Source organism: Arvicanthis niloticus, chromosome 2, assembly GCF_011762505.2.
Source record: "Arvicanthis niloticus isolate mArvNil1 chromosome 2, mArvNil1.pat.X, whole genome shotgun sequence".
Classification (NCBI taxonomy): Eukaryota; Metazoa; Chordata; class Mammalia; order Rodentia; family Muridae; genus Arvicanthis; species Arvicanthis niloticus.
In genome coordinates this window covers 9,067,307-9,085,992 of record NC_047659.1, presented here as the reverse complement: position 1 = coordinate 9,085,992, position 18,686 = coordinate 9,067,307, and the positions used below count along the sequence as shown (strand labels likewise).

At 51.7% G+C, this 18,686-nt stretch overlaps 1 protein-coding gene across 6 annotated transcripts in view; it reads right to left on the bottom strand.

The window, feature by feature from the left end:
- The window catches only part of Lamc3 (laminin subunit gamma 3), a 58,973-nt gene that overhangs the window by 24,730 nt on the left and 15,557 nt on the right, over positions 1-18,686 (bottom strand). For all 6 annotated transcript variants that reach the window (XM_076928477.1, XM_076928476.1, XM_076928478.1 and 3 more), the window contains exons 4-17: positions 17,403-17,569; positions 15,222-15,410; positions 15,023-15,140; positions 14,105-14,203; positions 11,519-11,655; positions 10,431-10,541; positions 8,825-9,011; positions 8,552-8,670; positions 7,308-7,532; positions 4,798-4,986; positions 2,738-2,983; positions 1,697-1,847; positions 986-1,128; positions 367-545 (exon numbers count right to left, since the gene is read on the bottom strand). In XM_076928477.1, the coding sequence (XP_076784592.1) occupies positions 367-545; positions 986-1,128; positions 1,697-1,847; positions 2,738-2,983; positions 4,798-4,986; positions 7,308-7,532; positions 8,552-8,670; positions 8,825-9,011; positions 10,431-10,541; positions 11,519-11,655; positions 14,105-14,203; positions 15,023-15,140; positions 15,222-15,410; positions 17,403-17,569 (2,260 nt within the window). The remainder of the gene's footprint in view (positions 1-366; positions 546-985; positions 1,129-1,696; positions 1,848-2,737; positions 2,984-4,797; positions 4,987-7,307; positions 7,533-8,551; positions 8,671-8,824; positions 9,012-10,430; positions 10,542-11,518; positions 11,656-14,104; positions 14,204-15,022; positions 15,141-15,221; positions 15,411-17,402; positions 17,570-18,686) is intronic.

Here is an 18,686-nt window from a genome sequence, read left to right as displayed (position 1 = left end):
TCTGGAGTTGGATATTAAATTTTCCAAGGTTGCCCTCTGTTTAGACAAGATAACTAATATGGAGGGTGTCTCTCAGGGTGCCTGTCATCTCAACCCCACTGAGCTGGACAAGTATGACCTTGGCTCTGGGAGGCTAGGAAGAGATATGACAAGCGACACCTCTGGTTCATCCGGGACAGGGGGACCAAATGAGGACTAGGTGGATTGGAATGAGGAAGCTGGATGAACTCAGGAGAAAGTGGCCAGTGGGAATGCAGGCTTGAGGTCTATGAATGACCAGGCAACTCTTGGACCACAGCATGGAGTTGGTGTTCAATGGAGATGTGAAATGTGGAGATGTAGGCAGGTCTGGGCAAGGCAACTTACTTCCTCCTTCACTAGGCCATAGCAGGTAGGACACTCTTGGCAGCCTGTGTCACCGTCCGCGAGGAAGAAATTGTCCTGGCAGCGGTCACATTTATAGCCCACGAAGCCAGGCCGGCACACACATGTGCTGTTCTCATGGCACTGGGATGAGGCAGCACCCAGTGGGGAGCATCTACAGTCTGGAGGAGAGCAGCCAGCTATGGGGGCCTAATAGTGATCCCTACTCATCTCCCATCCCTGAATCTGAACCCCATAGCCCCTGAGTGTCCTCAAAGGCAGACTCCAGGGCTCCAGGCCAAAGACTAATCAGAAGGTTAGAACTGGCAACCTACCCTTCAATCTCATTTAATGCAATGTTCCCAGGGACCCAGAACCGTCAAAACAGTGTCTGTACAAGCAAAAAAACTGTGGCTCATATGTGTCTGTAGACATACAGGGTTCAGTGGTCACATTAGAGGTGTCACTAGGACCCCACATTTCTCATGCTTCTGCACTCCAGGTTCTCAAGGTCCAGCATCTGCTTGCCATCTTCCCCATCATACTTGCTTCTTGTGGGTCATCCCCAGCAAGAGACCTCAGCCCTGCTCTCCCACAGCCCACCAGGACCCAGCTTACTCACCTCGGCAGCCCTTGATGGAGAAGCCAAAGAAACCCATCTGGCATCTGTCACAGGCTTGGCCGGTGACGCCAGGTCGGCAGGGGCACTGGCCAGTCTTGGGGTGGCACTTGTTCTCCAAGGAGCCGAGTGGGTGGCATTTGCAGCTGTGACAAGAAGCAAGAATGAGGTTTGATCAGGCTACCCCTTAACCCAGACACTAATAGCTGTAAAGGTGTCCAAGGACACAGGACACAACAACAACAACAACAAAAAAATAAGAAGAAAAACAAAACAAAACCGCCATAGGCACAGATCTTCAGATCTGGTAAGTCACTGTGAAATTCACACACACTGAAGGCTCCAAGGAGCTACACAGCAAGACTTCTCTCAGCCTTTCCCTGGAGTCTTCCTTTGAAGCTGCGACATCCGTCTCAAGTGCTACTGTGGTCAAAAAGTCACCCAGTGATAGGTGTTACTGAGATGAGAATCAGAGCAAACCAGCCACCTGCCCCCCTGGCCAGCTCTTGGGCAGTTCTTGGCCTGTCTCCTGGGCTGGCAGAGCCTAGCATCTGATACCAAGAGACTGGGCTTTTGTACCCTTTTGTGAAGGGCACAGCATATCTAGAAATGGACCTGAGATGACACATTCCAGACCAGGCCTGTCCCTGAGGTTTCATGATGCCCTCTTCCCCCTGGCAAGACACCCAGGGCACTCACAGCCCCACCCCCTACCTCTGGCAGCCCCTCCCAGACTGGAGGTCATAGAAGCCAGGACTGCAGCGGCTGCAGTCCCTCCCGGCGACATGAGGCAGGCAAGCACACTGGCCAGTCACTGGGTTGCAGGTCTTCTCACTGACTGAGCCTCTCAGGTCACAGCTGCAGGCTGGGAGTTGCAGGAAAGGGTATTAGAATCATCTACTTAAACTTTAGGGGGTATAGGCAGAATCTGAGAAGCCAAGGGAGCCCCAGAGATGACAGTCACTCAGGCCAGGTTCCTGAGACCCTCTTGGGAAAGGCTTGAGGGACAAACTCAAGTCTCAGCCTATTTGCTCTGTCTTTGGTGAGCCAGCCCAGCCCAGAAAAAGTGGGAATTCGGATGTTCTTTTGAGTCTGTCTCAAGCCTGCAGGCTGGAGACAAGGCCAGAGATGTGGTCCCTGATCACAGGGAGAGCCTGGCAGCCATCTCTGGAGCCATGTACTTCTGCTCTCCCAGGAACCACAGTGCAGCATCCTTTTTGATGCCAGAACGGGGTTTCCGGGAGGCAGCTCCACACTGCAGGACAGTGAGGGGTGGATGATGCCATGTGAGAAACGGTTCTGAGGGCATCTGATCAGCATGAGAGCTGAGCTGCTGATGCAGGACTTCCAGGAGGCTGATTCAGGCAGATGCAGGCTGTGGTCCTGTGGCAGGCACGAGGCTGAGTGCAACCCAAGCAGGTAGAGGAGGGCAGATGAAAGTCTTGACCTTACTATCCCTGCATCAGCCTCATGTGCTAACTATGGACATGAGGAAAGTGCTGAATTATTAATGTAGGGCGAAAGTGTGGGATGAGAGCGTATGAGATGTCAGGACTGAAGGAGCCTTGGGCAAGAACAAATCCCAGTGCTTTTTAGAGAACAGAGAAGGCAAGAGACCTGCCTAAGGCTGCTCAGCCAAGCAGAGGGGCCAGCCGGTTTGGTAGCTTTCTCAGCTCTCCTGTCTGGGTCCCAAATGAGGGATGAGGACAGAGGTCCCACACCTTACCCCATGGGTCTGGGATTTTGGGTACTCACGAGCACATTTGTCCGCAGGCCTTGTTGCCAAGGCACTCCCATAGAAACCGTCCCGACAGTGCTCGCAGTGGGTCCCTGTTGTGTTGTACAGACAGCGCAAGCAGCGGCCAGAATGAGGGTCACAGTTGCCCACAGCATTGAGATCCACATTCCCACTGCACTGGCACCGGCGGCAGGGCTGGGGAGCTCCAGAGAGTCCTAGAGGATCCCCAAAAAAGCCATCTCCACAGCTCTCACATCTTCGTCCTGTGTAGGGGAGGGACAGGCTTGGAGCACTGGCCAGCTGCCCTCGAAAGCTGTGTAGTTATCACACAGCTTAGCCGCTGGCTGCGGCTACGTAGGGTCTCCAGCTCACGCTGGCCTACAGTCAGGTACTAGAGCATTGCCTGCTGACAGCGTGGCCCTGGGCAAGCCATCGTGCCTTCCTAACTGTGGAGAGGCCTCACGAGGTCAGCTGTGCAGAGCACCAACTAAGCGCCCAGCAGTAGTAGGTACCACAAGGTCCACCTTCATCCTTTGCATCTTCATCAACATCTTCCTCAGCATCACTTGGACTTAGGCCAGGCTCAACTCAGATGTCCAGGGAAGCTGCATGCTACTCTCTCCCGAGGAGGTGATGTGGTAAAGAAGCTGGTGGAAATCCTTGATCTGTAAGCCACCCAGGCCCTCCCTCTGCCGGTGCTTCCCTCTGGCAGCAGCAACTGCTCCTGTGAAGGATTTTCTCTTGGGAATGTCCCACCCACCATGCAAGCATTTCTCACTGCTCACTCTCACTGGCTGGGTTTAGTGGGGGTCAGAAAACGGGGACAGGTTAGAAATGGAGGGGCAGTCTGATGCCAATGGGTGACCATTCCAACCCCTAGGGGGCAGGATACTCCACAAGGCCATTCAGTGAAGACACTAATCCCACACGAAGCCATATGCTAAATGGCACAGAAGGACAACACTTGCTCCCACTTAGAGGAGACAAATTCAGCAACACAGTCAAATAGTAGTGAGGACTGGGTGAGGGATGGAGAGCTTAGACAGCAGCTCAGTGGGCACGGCACTCACGGGGGAGGATGGTGGCAGGGAACAGCCCACGATGCCAGGGCCCTGAGGCCAATGAATCACATGCTTAAAATGATGACCAAGGAGGACAGTTTTATGATATGGGTTTTATTATGATAAAGAATTAATGATGTAATATACCGATAGCCATTTAATTGCCCACTTTAAGTGGGTGACTTTGTGGGGCATTGCAGATGCCTCCGAGGCTGTTAAATGCACTTCTGAGGAAAGAGTGGGGGAGGTCCTGCAGCAGGGAGTGGGAGCAGGGGAGGATGGGACCTGGGAGGAGAGGGCTGATTGCCTTGTGTTACCTGATACTCACAAAAAACTGAAAGCTGAAAAGTCCTATGCATGTGTGTGTGTGTGTGTGTGTGTGTGTGTGTGTGTACAGGTAATCGTGTGTGAGTGTGCATGGGTATACACATATGTGTATGAGTATGAAGGCCAGAGATCAGTGTTGGGTGTCACCCTCAAACCATCTCTACCTTGTGTTTTCAGACAGGATCCCTGAGCCCCACTGCTCTTCCTGGACTGGCTAGCCATCGAGCTCCCGGGCTCCCGCTGCCTCTGCCTCTTCAGTGCTAAGAGGATAGGTGCATGCACTTGATCTTTGTCTACATGTGCTCTGAGTCTCAGACTCAGATCAACCCGTTTCTTCATCATCACTTTCTAAGATGAGCCTTCCTTTGAAACATGAAACCCTTTGCACTGAGGTTTTCCACCTTCTCAGTGAGGGTCCCTGGTCCCATGGCTTTATCCCAAGCCATGAGTACGCCTCTAAAAGTCCATATATGGGCCTTCCAAGGTTCCATTATATATGGCCAAGGCCCACGTCTGCAGTAACTCTCAGCATACTGGGGCCTTGACAAAAAGACTGTCCCCAGAAGTCAGGCTTGCCACCCCTAGGGCCAGGCTCTTTCCCACCTATCATACCTTAACCTCCGCTAGAGCCAGGGCAGAATCAGGGCTCGGGCTTGGTCTTGCTGGGGAATAGAGCAGAAGCCACTCACCTCTCTGACCAGGGGGGCAGTGTGTGCACACCACATCTCCACTCTCTGGGATGGTTGTGCAGGCTGATTGGCCAGGGCAGGGACAGGGCTGGCAATCATCAGCGTGGCCTGAGAAGGCGTTACCATAGAAACCCGGCATGCAACGCTCACAGGATGGACCCTCGGTGTGGTGGCCACATAGGCAGATCCCTAAGGAGCAAGACACTTGTTCACTACCTCAGCACAGAAGCCCCCAGAACCAGAGCAGTGGTTCTCAACCTTCCTGATGCTGCAAATCTTTAATGCAGTTCCTCATGATGTGATGACCCCCAACCATAAAGTTATTTCCATTTGTTGTTGTTGTTTTTCGAGACAGGGTTTCTCTGTATAGCTTGGCTGTCCTGGAACTCACTCTGTAGACCAGGCTGGCCTCGAACTCAGAAATCTGCCTGCCTCTGCCTCCCAAGTGCTGGGATTAAAGGCGTGTGCCACCACCGCCCGGCATAAAATTATTTCCATTGCTACTTTATAACTGTAATTTTGCTACTACTGTTAGGAATTGTAATGTAAAGATTTTTAGAGATAGAAGTTTGTCAAGAGGTTGCAACTTACAGATTAAGAGCTGCTGCCCTAGACAGTGAGTATCCTGGTGGAGGAGTCACGGGGCACACCCTGGCAGATTACTGAGACATTAGAGGCTTGGGGTAACTCGTCCAGTTAAGCCAGACTGCCTGGGTTCATATCCACCACTTAAGGTCTGTGTGAGCTGGGAAAAACCATCTAACCCACCCCTCGGTGGGTAGGAGGTGTGGCTCTGCCACCTACTGGCTGTGTGGCCACCCTGCACCTCAGATCCCTGTCTTGGAGGCTGAGATAGATGGTTATAGGCCACACCACAATTATGCCTGCAGGAGCCGGTGGATGGAGTGGCAGAGCCAGGGGGATGCTTGGGCACTGTTACACTATTCCTAGCTCACATCTCTCCAGACCAGTGGAAGACACAACGTCACTGTTTCCTTCCCCTGCTCCTGTGTCCTCTTCACTTTGAGGGACCTACCTAAAGGGAGACCCTGGCTCAGGCTTCCAGCCTTGCAGGGTGGGGTCCACTCTGTACAGGAACTATAGTGCGTACAGGCTATCAGTACGGAAACTCGGTTCTGTCTCCCGGTACTGGAAGATGAAGGACATCGCAGACCCCCTTCTCCAGTCCAGCAACCCCTGGCGCCTGTTCAGAGGCTAGGGGACCATGGAGACCCTAGAGCAGCCAGCCGTACAGGAGGCAACCAGTAGTGTCCAGCCAGGGCTGTGAGGAGAATGGAAGGGAGCTTCATTCCCTATGTAAGCAGGGCCAGGGAGCACTCCTGCATTCCTGCCTCAGGCTTGATCTTAGACCAGCTGCTCTACCCATTTTATAGATGAAAGCTTACTTATATGGAGTGGAAAGTTGTGGCAAAGTCAAGGGCTCCCTGGGGGTGAGAAATCAATCCCATCTCACGAGGAGATTCTGTTTCCTCAATAGGAGCTTCAGGGAGCATTATCTGGGAAAGGATTGCGAGGCTTCATCTAGGCTCAATTGGTGATGTCTGCCAGGCACAGGACCCATGGCTAATGTTCTATGTGTCAGAGATTCCACCTGTTCTGGGGGAGGCAGTGGGGTGAAAAGCCTGTGATACAGAGGTGAAAAGGCCTGGGCCTGTCCCCTAGCACCTCCTGGCCACGTGATCCCCAGTGAGGTTTCCCCTTCTCTGTTTAAGTGTGGCAAATAGCTCTTTTGAATGACACTCCCACCCCAAGCTGGTGGGAGGGTGTGGTTCCGTTTCCTGTCTTGGAAAATGGGGCAATAATGGAGAATATATTGTGTACCTACAGGAATCAAGGAGGAAAGGGATGACACTATCTTATTACTTCCTGTATCTGTCTCTCTCAGGAAAGGAGCCCGCAGCTCACCTGGTCAGCTACCCCTGAACTTCAGTGCAAAGAAGGTTCTGTTTTTTTAAAAACATCTAGACAATTCCCAACCTTCATGTACTTTGTCCTCATGGCCTGGGCTGTGTAGACACTATCGCCGTCTGTGCTGTAGAGATGGAGGCATTCGGGGAGAGAAATGACTTTTCCAGGGCCTCAGCCAGGAAGCAGTGAGGCGAGTTGGCTTGTGGCTCTGGGTGGGTGGATACCTATGAGCTGCTGTCATCTGAACGACTCCCTGAATGTCTTTCTTCTGTTGCTGTCTCTGCTGATAATTCTCATAGCACCTGCTAGGAAGCAAGGCCCTGAGGAGTCTTTTCCCAGGGCCTGCCAGGGGAAAGTGGGCAGACGCCTGCAGAGAGGCTGGCTGAAGGCCCCACAGGTGCATGCAATCCCTGGCCCCTAGGTTCAAGTTAGGCCTTTTGTTACAACAGGAGAAGCCCCAGGGAACAGGGCAAGGACAGACCAGTGCCTGAGTCTCCCAAGGGTCATCTATGAGGTCTGGTTCTCATCCTACTGTGTCCACATAGTCCAGGGAGCCTTGGAATGGGATTCTGAGGACTCACCTGTGTCAGGATCACAGGTGCCATGCTGGTTGCAGGTGCAGGGGATGCAGTTGGTATAGGGACCCCCATGAGGGATTTCTCTTTTGTATCCCAGAGCACAGAATTCACAGAACTGGCCAGTGTATCCCTGGGGACATAAGCAGGTCTCCACCCAAGAGGCTGGTGGGGCAAGCCCACGATGGGGCCGGGCTGATGTGAGCTGGACTTCACACAAGAACACTTGTCCTGCAGAATGAGAAGCAAAGGGGAGACCTACATACATGTCCAGTCCATATTTCCTGAGAAGCTATGAGACAGGCCCATATGTACAAAGGCAGCCTGGGAGTCCACTGTTCTGTTTGTTTGTTTGAGACAGGCTGTTCTCTGTATAGCCTGTACAGACCTCATGTTTGCATTCCTCTGGCCTTGGCCTCTTAAGTACTGGGATTGCAGGCTTAACTACTACTGCTACGCCAGGCTTCAAGAGCAATTTTAAAATCAATAGTCAAAAAAAAAATCAAAGGCAAAGGAAACGGATGCCTTTTTGATCAAGAAATAGGTAAGGGGCTGTGGTGACGGCAGTGTTAGAATGTGCACTTAGTGTGTGTAAAGTGCGCAGAGACAAGATTGAAAGATATGCTTGCTTGGAGCCATGAGATGGCTCCGTGGGTTAAGAGCCCAAGCTCCTAAGCCTGATGGCATGAGTTCAATTCTCGGGATCCCACAAGTTGTTGTCTGACCTCCACACATGTGGCACACATAGGAATGTGTGCCCAGCTTGGTGGCACATGAGTTTAATCCTCTTTAAGCTTCAAACCCAGCCAGATCTACTTAGCAAGTTCCAGACAAGACAGGGCTAAGAAGGGCAACACCTTCAAGTCCAGCACTTGGGAGTCAGAGGTAGGAAGATCAGGAGTTCAAGTCCAGTGAGAATGTCTTAAAAACAGTTGGGTGAATTTAGTCTCCATTATCAGCCCATGATACGGCTAAGGTGCAATGCCACTATTGGCCAGCAGGGTGAGCAGTGCTCACAAAAGATGTGTCGGAGGGACGGGATGGTGCAGGATTCTGTCAGGCTTCCTAGAGTTCTCCCCCAGGACTTCCTGCTCTCTGCAGTCCAACCCCTGCCTCTGTCCTCAGACACACCTCTGCTGCCTTGTGCAAGTGTCCTGACTCCTCAATCTCAGAGTCTGTGCTGGGGAAACTCTACAGACAACACAGGGCCAGAACCCATGTTCTAAGGGGGTGTAATGCCATCATACTACCAGAATGGCCCAGGTCTTGGCCATTGGTCCAGATGCTCAGAGCAGTCAGATTAGAAAGCAGGCGCTGGAAGTGGAAGGCAGGCAGCAGTGTTTCTGCCTCCTCAGAAGTTTCCTGCAGGCTGTAAAGGACAGAAAGTCAGTGGGACAGACTGATGTGGGGACGGGTGGTGCCAAGAGGCTGGGGTCCTCAGGAGCCTCCCAATGTGTCTAGCCCTCAGAGGCCACTCTGCCTGCCACCCCACTCCCATCTTTCAGGATCAGGAGGCCACTTACAGGAACTGGAGCTGAACTTGTCCTGGCTGCCTGGTGTCCTGAGGTAGACTGGAGGGCCTCAGAGCCAGAGACAAACCTGCCCCCTCCAGTCTAAGCTGCATAGGAGGTGGGGAGCTCCCAGGGGGCACTTGGAGGGTCAGTATGACTGGCTGTCCATAGCTGAGTCTCTGGTCTCCCAGGAATTTCTCTGAAGATAAGAGGGAAGAACTTTGATATCTCCATATGCTTAACTTGATTCTAGCATCTGTATTTTTATTTGTTTATTATCTATTTATCTATCTATCAATCAAGCGATCTATCAATCTATCATTTAAATGTAGGAATTCTCTGTCTGCATGTACACCTACATGCCAGAAGAGGGCATCAGTTTCCTTTATAGATGGTCATGCGTCACCATGTGGATGCTAGGAATTGAACTCAGGACCTCTGGAAGAGCAACCAAAGTTTTTAACAGATGAGCCATCCCACCAGCCTGTAGCATCTGTATTGATGGCAACAATTAGACATCCAAGCACAGTGCACCTGCAGTGGGTAGAAAATCCAAGGCCAGGGCTGGGGAGATGGCTCAGTGGTTAGAGTGCTTGACACAGAGTGACAGGACCAGAGTTTGGATTCCCAGAACCCATGCTGCATGAGCATGGTGGCCCGCTGTAATCCCAGCCTCAGAAAGAAGAAAAAGGAGATCTCTAGAACAAGCTGACTAGTCTGGGACTGGCCTATCAGCGAGCTCTGGGATTGACTGAGATACCCTGCCTCAATGAACAAGGTGGGAGAGAAATGGAAGATGGTTTCTGACATCAGCTTCTGGTTTGCATGCACTTGCATCCATACATATGGTTGTACCCACTCCCACACAAACATGCAACACACACACACACACACACACACAGAATATTTTGATGATTTCACATATGCTGTGGTCTGACTGAAGAATCATAACACCCAGAGGTGTCCCCAAGCAGAACCCCTGGGATCTAAGCAGAGGCGTTAACCACATCAAAAAGGATTAAGACTAGAGATGGATTGGGGTGTCTGTCCACTGGCCGTGGAGCAGGAGAGGTCCATTGGATTATCCAGTAAGGTCCAAGGGATCTCCAGTGAGGAAGAGGCGGAGGTCAGTTGTGATCATAAGAAAGACAGCCTCTCTGAAGGTTGGGGATGTGAACCCTGGAGGGGAGACACAGCCCCATGATGTGATGCCCTTTCCATGCTTCAGGTCTCCAAAGCACAAAGAGAATAAATGTGTGTTCTCAGCCACCGAATCCTTGGCTGCTCACCGGGCACCTGTTTGACTGGCACTCCTAAACTTATGCTGAAAAGGAATCCTTCTAGTAAGGTGTTAAGAGGTGAGAATTTGGTCTGGTGGTGGTGTTAGGGTGGGGTGTCCGGAGACCCACTAGGATGAAGTGAAATGGCTAGGGTAGGTCCCTATGGTTGAAGCGGGGTGGGGGACTTTATGCATTGTGCCACCTCAGGACTGTCGGCTAGAAGGCTTCCACAGATGCACACCTAGACCTTGAACAGGAAATGCGAGCCAAAATGTACCTCTTTTAGAATTCACCTACTCTGAAAAACTGTAGGATTAGCAGCAGGTGGGGACCTCTACCTGGGGCTGAGAGCTCTTCCCCTCCTTGCAGGCCCAGGAGGACCCCACTCTGGCTCCATTGCAGAGGATGCTCGGACACTCCCATGCTTCTGGCCTGCCAGCCACCAGCTCCTAAACATCAAACACAGAATAGTCACCCCAACAGTGAGAGGTCTGAATGTTGGCCTGCAGTGACAAGTTCCAGCAGGGCTCTAAAATCTGAGGGAGTTTGAAGCCAAGCTGGATGGCCGTGTTTCCCGAGGTTTGATCATGATTCCTCGTCCCAGACAAGCTTTGTGTGAGGTTGCCAACTCTGTCCACTGAACTACAGTCCTAGCCTTCTCTTTATTATCTTAGGATTCAGAAGACAAGCCTTCGACTAGATTCAGATCAGTCACTGCCACGTGGTGCCCTGCTTTCTGTGTGGTGTCCAGCAGAGGGCTCACTGCTTCTGTATCTGGACATCCTGGAATTGATGCCCAAGTTACCAGTCCTAAGACTTTAAACTGTCAGGTGTGGGGGAGGACTGCTGGGCCCCTGGACTCTGATGGATTGCAGAGCTTAAAGCTCCACCCTCTTGTTTCAAAGACACAATCATAGTAGGCAGAACCAATCTCAGACCCAGATAGAGTCTGTAAATTGTGAGTGAGAGACCTGCCTATGAGGATCCTGAGATTGCCCAGAACCTGGGGCAGCAGTGCCTGGCATACAGAAGGTGCTTAATAAATGAAGGTCAAGAGTCTAAGCTGGAACTCAGATATACTAAGGAGACTAACTCTCCTGGGGATAAATGGAGGCTGTCCTACAGGACTCAGGGTTCCTGAAACAATACCCAGCTTTCCAGTGCCACCCTGTCGATTATGTGCTAGAGGCTGGAGAAGTGGCAGTTGGGGAAGGAGCCCAAGGGTAGTAGCAGGTGCTGGAGGACTCCCCTTCCCACCCTGCCCACCAAGGTTGTGGGGCAGAGGGTATCTTTCCAAAGGGGGCATGGTGGAAGGGCTCTTGCTGTCCGCATTGCATTCCAGCTTCCAAAGCTAGATTCTCAGCCAGGGCCAAGGAATTACCCCCTGGAAGGCACCCCCTGGACGGCAGACCTCATGTGCACTTACCATGGCGGAAGTCTGAGCGGATGTGGTGTTCCTGGAACCCGGCAGCAGGGGCGCACACCTTGGAGTGGCCATAACAGAAGCAGCTGCTGCAGCCGGCTGGGTTGTGGGGCTGCAGATTAAATGTCCCGGGACGGCATCTGTAAGAGAGTCAGGCTGGATCACGTGGACAAGCCAGGACAGGACAGCACCAGGATCCAGCTAGATGATTAGGACTCCTGGGAAAATTTAAGAAAACATTTTTCTTTTTCTCTTAGAATCACAAGTTACACAGACAGGACGGACAGTCCCCATGCCTGCCTGTTCTGCGTCTCTGCTGCTGTATACGGCCTGGAAGCCAAGATCAGCAGTGCCTAACTAACAACTAACGTTAACAAGCTCCAGGCTGTGTCTGCGGTTCATTTCTTTTCTTTTCTCAATAACGTGTTTCCCTGCTCCAGGACCTGACACTGCATTTAGCTTCACCCTTGTCTCCTCTGATTTGTAAGTATCTCTTTCTCCTCTCTTGTGGTTTTGACACTTTTCAGTTCTGTGGGTTTTTTTGTTTTTTGTTTTTTGTTTTTTTGGGTTTTTTTTTGTCTGTTTGTTCAAGACAGTGTCTGTTTGTCACCATGTAACCCTACCTGGCCTGGAACCCTCTACGTAGACAAGACTGTGGCCTTGAACTCAGAGAGATTTTCCTGCCTCTGCCTCCCAAGTACTGACTCTAAAGGCTTTGGGCCTTACTGTTGTTTGTTGTTTTTTAAGAAACAATTTTAACTTAAAAAAGTTTTATATGTGTGAGTGCTTTGCTTGCATATATATTTGCATTATATATATATTTGCTGGTGCCTGCAGCAACCGGAGAGGGTGTTGAATCTCCTGGAACTGAAGTTTCAGATGGTTGTGAGCAACCATGTGGTTCATAGAAAGTGAACTGGGGTCCTCTGGATAAAACGCAAGAGCTCTTAACTGCTGAGCCATCCTTCCAGCCCCCTTGTTTGTGTGTGTGTGTGTGTGTGTGTGTGTGTGTGTGTATGTATGTATGTATGTATGTGTATGTCTCAAGTGACACTGGTTGTGGCTGAATCATCATCTCCTAGCTCCAGTGTTGGCCACCAGGTTTTTGGTCTTAACAGTTGCTACAGTTTAGTTAATAGAAATAGGTCACTGGCCAGGCACTCCAGTAACCCCGGCAACCAGGAGGTGAAGGCAGGAGGACCAGGGGCTCAAGGTCATTTTCACCTACATAGCAAGTTCAAGGTTAGCCTGGCCTACCTGAGGGCTAGGAGTGGTAGCACAGCCATTAATCCCAGCACTCAGGAGGCAGAGGCAGGCGGAGCTCTTGAGTATAGGGGCAGCCTGGGCTGCACAGTGAGAATCCTCAAAACCAGAACACAAACCCCAGGAAACAACAAACCTTCCAGGAGGGGAAAGTAGCAAAGAACTCACCTGCAACACCACTTGAAAAATCACCACTGTAATTAGTAACTGTTTCCAGAACTGTATCTTGAGGGGACAAAATGCCAGTTTCCCACAAACACCTGCATTCATTCCAGCTGTTGGCAGGGCAGTCCTCGCTACCACTTCTAACCTGAGTTCCTGTTCCACCCTCGTTTATCACCCAGAATTCTGAGGGAAGATTTGCTCTCCTGTACTTATCTGTTTATTTATCCAATCCTCTACTGACATTATGAATATCTGCCCCATTCTTAGGGTTATAATTCGATCCCATCTTTATTAATTTTGTTATTCAAATTGTTCCAGCTTCGAGATTTCCTGCAGATCTGCTCCCATATCCCTTCCTCACAGAGCATGGATGACTCTTAGCTCAGTTGGTAGGGGCTTGGAGCAAAGCAGTGAGAAGGTTCTGAGGTTAAGATTGTTGTGTTCCATTAATGATGTCTGCCACTGGTGTGAGATGGGAGAGCTGTGACAGTTCTCCATTAGTGATGTCTGCCATGGGCGTGAGGCAGAGGAGCTGATATCAGATATTTGCTGCCTGAATTAGACATGCTCTTCCTATCTTTCTAGAGCTTTCTTTTCAGGATTCCGATCTTGAAGCAACAATGCATTTCCTCAGCTAAGAAACCCTCGTGGTGTTGGGTCAGAATATACGCAGTGCCCCCAGGCCCTTTGGATAGGGTTTTACTACTGTTAACAGACACCATGACCAAAGCAACTCTTATAAGGACAACATTTAATTGAGGCTGGTTTACAGGCTCAGAGGTTCAATCCATTATCATCAAGGTAGGAACATGGGAGCGTCCAGGCAGGCGCGGGGCAGGAGGAGCTGAGAGTTCTACCCCTTTATCTAAAGGAAGCCAGGAGTAGACTGGCTTTCACCAAGTTAGGAGGGCCTCAAAGTCCACCCCCACCGTGACGCAGTTCCTCTAACAAGGCCACACCTCCTAATAGTGCCACTCCCTGGGCCAAGCAAATTCAAACCACCATAGGTAGTTTCCTGGGTAGCAGACCCCTGGGGTTTTGGCAAGAATGTGGGGTGACAGTCTTGCCCAAGTCTCTGAGGTCCCTGCCCTGCCTCTCCCTTCCGCACAACTTTGGTGCCTCGCTCACTGCTGGCAGCTCTATGTAGCTCAGCACACCCACCTGTCACACAGGCTGCCTTCTACATTCTCTTTGCAGGGACAGTTCCCACTGTGGGGGTCACAGGTGCCCAAGCTGCCGGCGACATTGCAGGTACAGGGTCTTCCAAAGAAACAGAGAAAACACATACCCATTGAGCAAGTCCATAGTGGGGATCCCCATCCTCAGAAGAACTTTTCCTGTCCTTCCCTGTTCCTCAGAAGAACAGAGATGGGATTGACCAAGAGCCTGTACCTGCCTTCACTTTACTGGTCCCACTTTAGCCTGTGGCGGATTGCTGGTCCCTCTCCTCATGACCAGGTAGCACATACTCCAAATATGAATATAATGCCTGGCTCCCTGCCCAGCTTCCCCCTGGCCCTCTACCATGAGGAACAGCCCCCATCCCTTCCTCTTCCTCAGTCTCCTGTCACCATAGACTTGGGTTCTGAAATCTGTTCATCTCCTTCCTCCCTCCCTCTTCCTGCCAAAGCCTCACCCAGTCTCTGACACAGACACCTGCCTTGGCCTTCCTGGTCACAGGCTCCCTCAGCTCCCCCAATGGGCCCTCTGTACTAGGCCCTTCTTCTTCCAGACCTGAGATTCACCTGACCCTTGCCTCAACCTTGGCTGTATTCCTTCCCCACTTGGAGTGTCTCTTGTCAGTTGCTCATCAGGTCTCAGGTTTAGCCTGGGGCTCTGCCCCTCTCACTGCAAGTGAGCCTCCCAGGTTTCCCCCAACCTCCACCCTAGTGGGCTGGTTAGTTCTTCCTGTGTCTGCAGCTTTATCTCTCATAAGGCTGGAGTCCAGTAGCTATAGGGTGAGGTTACATCAGGTGAGGATGTAAAGGTAAGGGCAGCTAGGATTCTGGTCCTTCTGTGTCTTACTTGGCACAAACATGCAGCATGGTTGACACAGACCACCAGTCTGCACTGCCTTACCTGCAGCCACCCTCACTGAGTGAGTGGAATCCAGGCAGGCAGCGATCACACTTCCAGCCTGTCACTGTGGGCTTGCAGGGACAGGTGCCTGAGTGGTCACACTGGAGACTCAGAGAGCCTGGAGAGGAGGGATGCAGGGTAGTGGAGGTGGGAAGAGCTAAGGGTAGGAGATGAGGAGGGTGGAGCTGGGACCACTCACCTGCTGGGTGGCAGTCACAGGGTTGGCATGGTGTCTTCGGGTCCCATCTGTAATAGTTCTTCTCACAGTGTTCACAGTGTGGCCCAGCTGTGTGGTCACGGCAGTGCTGACAATGCCCACCGTGGCCTGTGCTCCGATAGAGCTCCCTGTCAAACGTGCACTCCTCAGAGTGCCCGCTACAGTTGCAGGCTGGGAGAGAAGGAGGGTTGTGTGTATGAGGGATGGCCTCTGCTGGGGCCGAGAGGCTCTGCTCTCTGGAGCAGGTATATCTCCAAGGTGGGTGTGCTGAGTTCATCTTGTCAACCTCCTAGGACACAAACCTTTCAGCGATTTCTACAGTAGGCTGAGGTGGCAAGACCCACATTATAAATGGATGGCACTGGGGGCTGGCTCAGTGGTTAAGAGCACTGGCTGCTCTTCCAGAGGTCCTGAGTTCAATTCCCAGCAACCATATGGGGGTTCACAACCATCTGTAGTGGTTCTGATGCCCTCTTCTGATGTGTCTGAAGATAGTGTGTGTGTGTGTGTGTGTGTGTGTGTGTGTGTGTGTGTGTGTGTGTATACATGGTGTCCCCACCGTAGGGGACTATACCTTCAAGCTGTGAGCCCAAATAAACCTTTCCTTTCATATCCTGTCTTTGTGGAGCATTTTGTCATAGCAATGAGACAAGTGACTAACAGGAAGGGCCAGAGTCCAGCCTCAGCTTGACCCAGAACACAGAGCCCCACCATCTGGTACTCACAAACAGGACACTCTTTAAGAACTAGGTGGGCTTCATTAATAAATACTCCAAAACGATGTTTTCCTGGATGGAGCCAGAAAGGTGTTTTAATAGAGGAAGACAATGGAGCAGGAAGTGTATCCTAGCCAAGAAGAGACACTCTGGAGCAGGGGAGCATTATCTGCTTGGTGTGTGCATGCCAAGAGGCTTGCTGCAAGCAGCGTGCCTCCGTGATGGACAGGGAGGGACAGTGTGAGGTAACTGATGTGTGATGCACAGTGGATTGGCAATCAGAGGTGCTAGGAGGCTGGGAGCTTGGAGCTGGAGGGAGGAGGCTTGGGGGAGGTGATTAAGAGAGGGACAGAACTGAGTTTGCACTCTTTGCAGAGTCTTCCCTGGAGACAGAGGAGACAACAGGCACCCAGAGGAGGGGTTGCCGAGAGAGGGATTAGAGAGATGGAAAAGGGGGAGGATTTGGGGCTCTGAGGCTGCCTGGGCTGGGAGTCAGGTGAAAGTTCAGGCATGAAACCACATCTTTCAGGCTGGTGACTGTGAGGACAAAACTTTAACCGTGTAGGTAAGGGCGTGGCAGGGGAGCTGTCTGGTTCTCAGGACCCCTACCATGTAGAGACACAGGCACAGACTTGGCCCAAGCAGGGAGCCAGTACACCTTCCCTGGGGGAGGCAGACCAGCAAGCCAAGGGGAACTCACTAGGACTGTGTTGGGCCCTGGGGCAGCTCCTACAGACCGAAAAAAGCTGTCTGTCCCAGGGAAAGCTGTCTCTTCCACACCCCAGCTCTGGCAGGCCATAGCCCGAGTCCAGGAGGCCAGCTACAAGACTGTGTGTGGAATTCTGTGCCTGGCTCCAGGCACCACACAGTGAAGCCGGAAGCTGAGCAGGACTGTGAAGGGAGATGGACTGGACCAGGGAAAGTGGGATGCTGGGGTGGCTGGTACAGACACTGGGAAGGCTCCTCCCTCTCCACTGTCTCTGTAGAAGGTTCCAGGGCCCCTTCCTCCCTTCACCAGTGTGTCTTGAGGTTAAGCAGACAGAGCCACACCACACACAGCTGAAACATCAAAGGGCTGCTGGGGACTGCGGGGACTGTGGGAAAGGCTGGGGTGGGCGGGTCAGAGCCCTGTGGGTGGGGGTGGAAGACTGGATTTCATTAGCTGCCAGGTTTGGAACAGTTAAAACAAAGGGTTAAGGGGAGTTTGGGGACCTTCCTGCCCTCCTACCACAGGTGCCTCTTTGGGTGGACTCGTCCTGGAATGTCTTGTGAGGAAGGACTGAGGTTCAAGTGTTCCCCTCGACATCCTTTCATCTCTCCTTCACAGCTAAGGACCCCACACTGCATGGCAGGCCCACCCAGGAGCAGTCACCCACTGTGAGGTTTTGGGTATTGTTTGCTAGCCGGTATTATTAGCTTCAAGGCCTGCTGCCTGAGGAACACTCACGAAGACACTCGTTGGCATCCTCTGCGGTGCCGCGGGCCCACGGACGGTCCTGGAAGAAGGGTAGACAACGGTCGCAGTCCACTCCCGTGGTGTTGTGCTGGCAGTGGCAAGCCAGCTGACCAGCCTCGTTGAGCCCACACTCACTGGCATGACCATTGCATTTGCACCTGAAGAAAACACCGAGAGGAGGGGCCTGGAGATAACTGCCATGGACACTGAGGAGAGCGAAGGCACCCCTCGATTGCAATGCAAGTGTGGGCATCCCTGAACCCTGACCACATACCCAGGGGAGTGATAACCCTGGGGTTCCCAAATACTATATGGAATGAACCTTGTTGTCCATATTGCTGAGCTAAACACCCTGACCAAAAGCAACTTGGGAAGGAGAGGGTTTGTTTCATCTTATACATCTCCATTAAAGTTCATTATGAAAAGACGTCAGGGCAGGAACTCAGGTGGGAGCTGATGCAGAGGCCACGAGGAATGTTGTATACTGGCTTGCTCCCCACAGGTTCCTCAGCCTGCTTTCCTATACAACCAGGACCTCCAGCCCAGGGATGCCACTGCCCACAGTGGGCTGGATAATCGCTTGTCAATCATTAAAAAAAATTTTTTTTTCCCAGAGACTTGCCTACAGGCCAGTCTGGTGGAGATATTTTTAAAAAAGATTTATGTATTTTTTATGTATATGAGTACACTGCAGCTGTCTTCAGACACACACTAGAAGAGTGCTTTGGATCCCATTACAGATGGTTGTGAGCCACCATGTGGTTGCTGGGAATTGAACTCAGGACTTCTGGAAGTGCTCTTAACGGCTGAGCCATCTCTCTAGCTCAAGATATTTTTTTTTTCAACTGAGGGTTCCTCTTCCCAAATGACTCGAGCCTGTGTTTTGTTGTCAAAATGCTAGCTAACCAGCACACCTGTCTTTACCAGCCTCCTGTTGCTGGCTTTGAGCAGACTGAGAAACTGAGGCCTGGAAGGCTGTCCCCATTGCTGCCAGCTAGTAAGTGGCTTCCACAGAAGGTCTCTGCCTGGGCAGAGTCCCAACTCAGGGGAACTTGAGACTCAGGGAGAAGTCAATTCAGTTTCCTGGGTTGGGGGAGGGGGCAAGAGGTCACAGGGTCAGTCCTTCAAGGGCTGGTGTTACCTCAGGTAATTCTGCAAGTGTGTCAAAAAGAGCAAGAAAGGAGTGTCCTATGCAGGGGGAAGCTCCCAAGTAATCCCCAAAGTCTGAGCCCTGGGCCTGTATTCCCATGATACCCAAAATGTCAAGAGATGCGT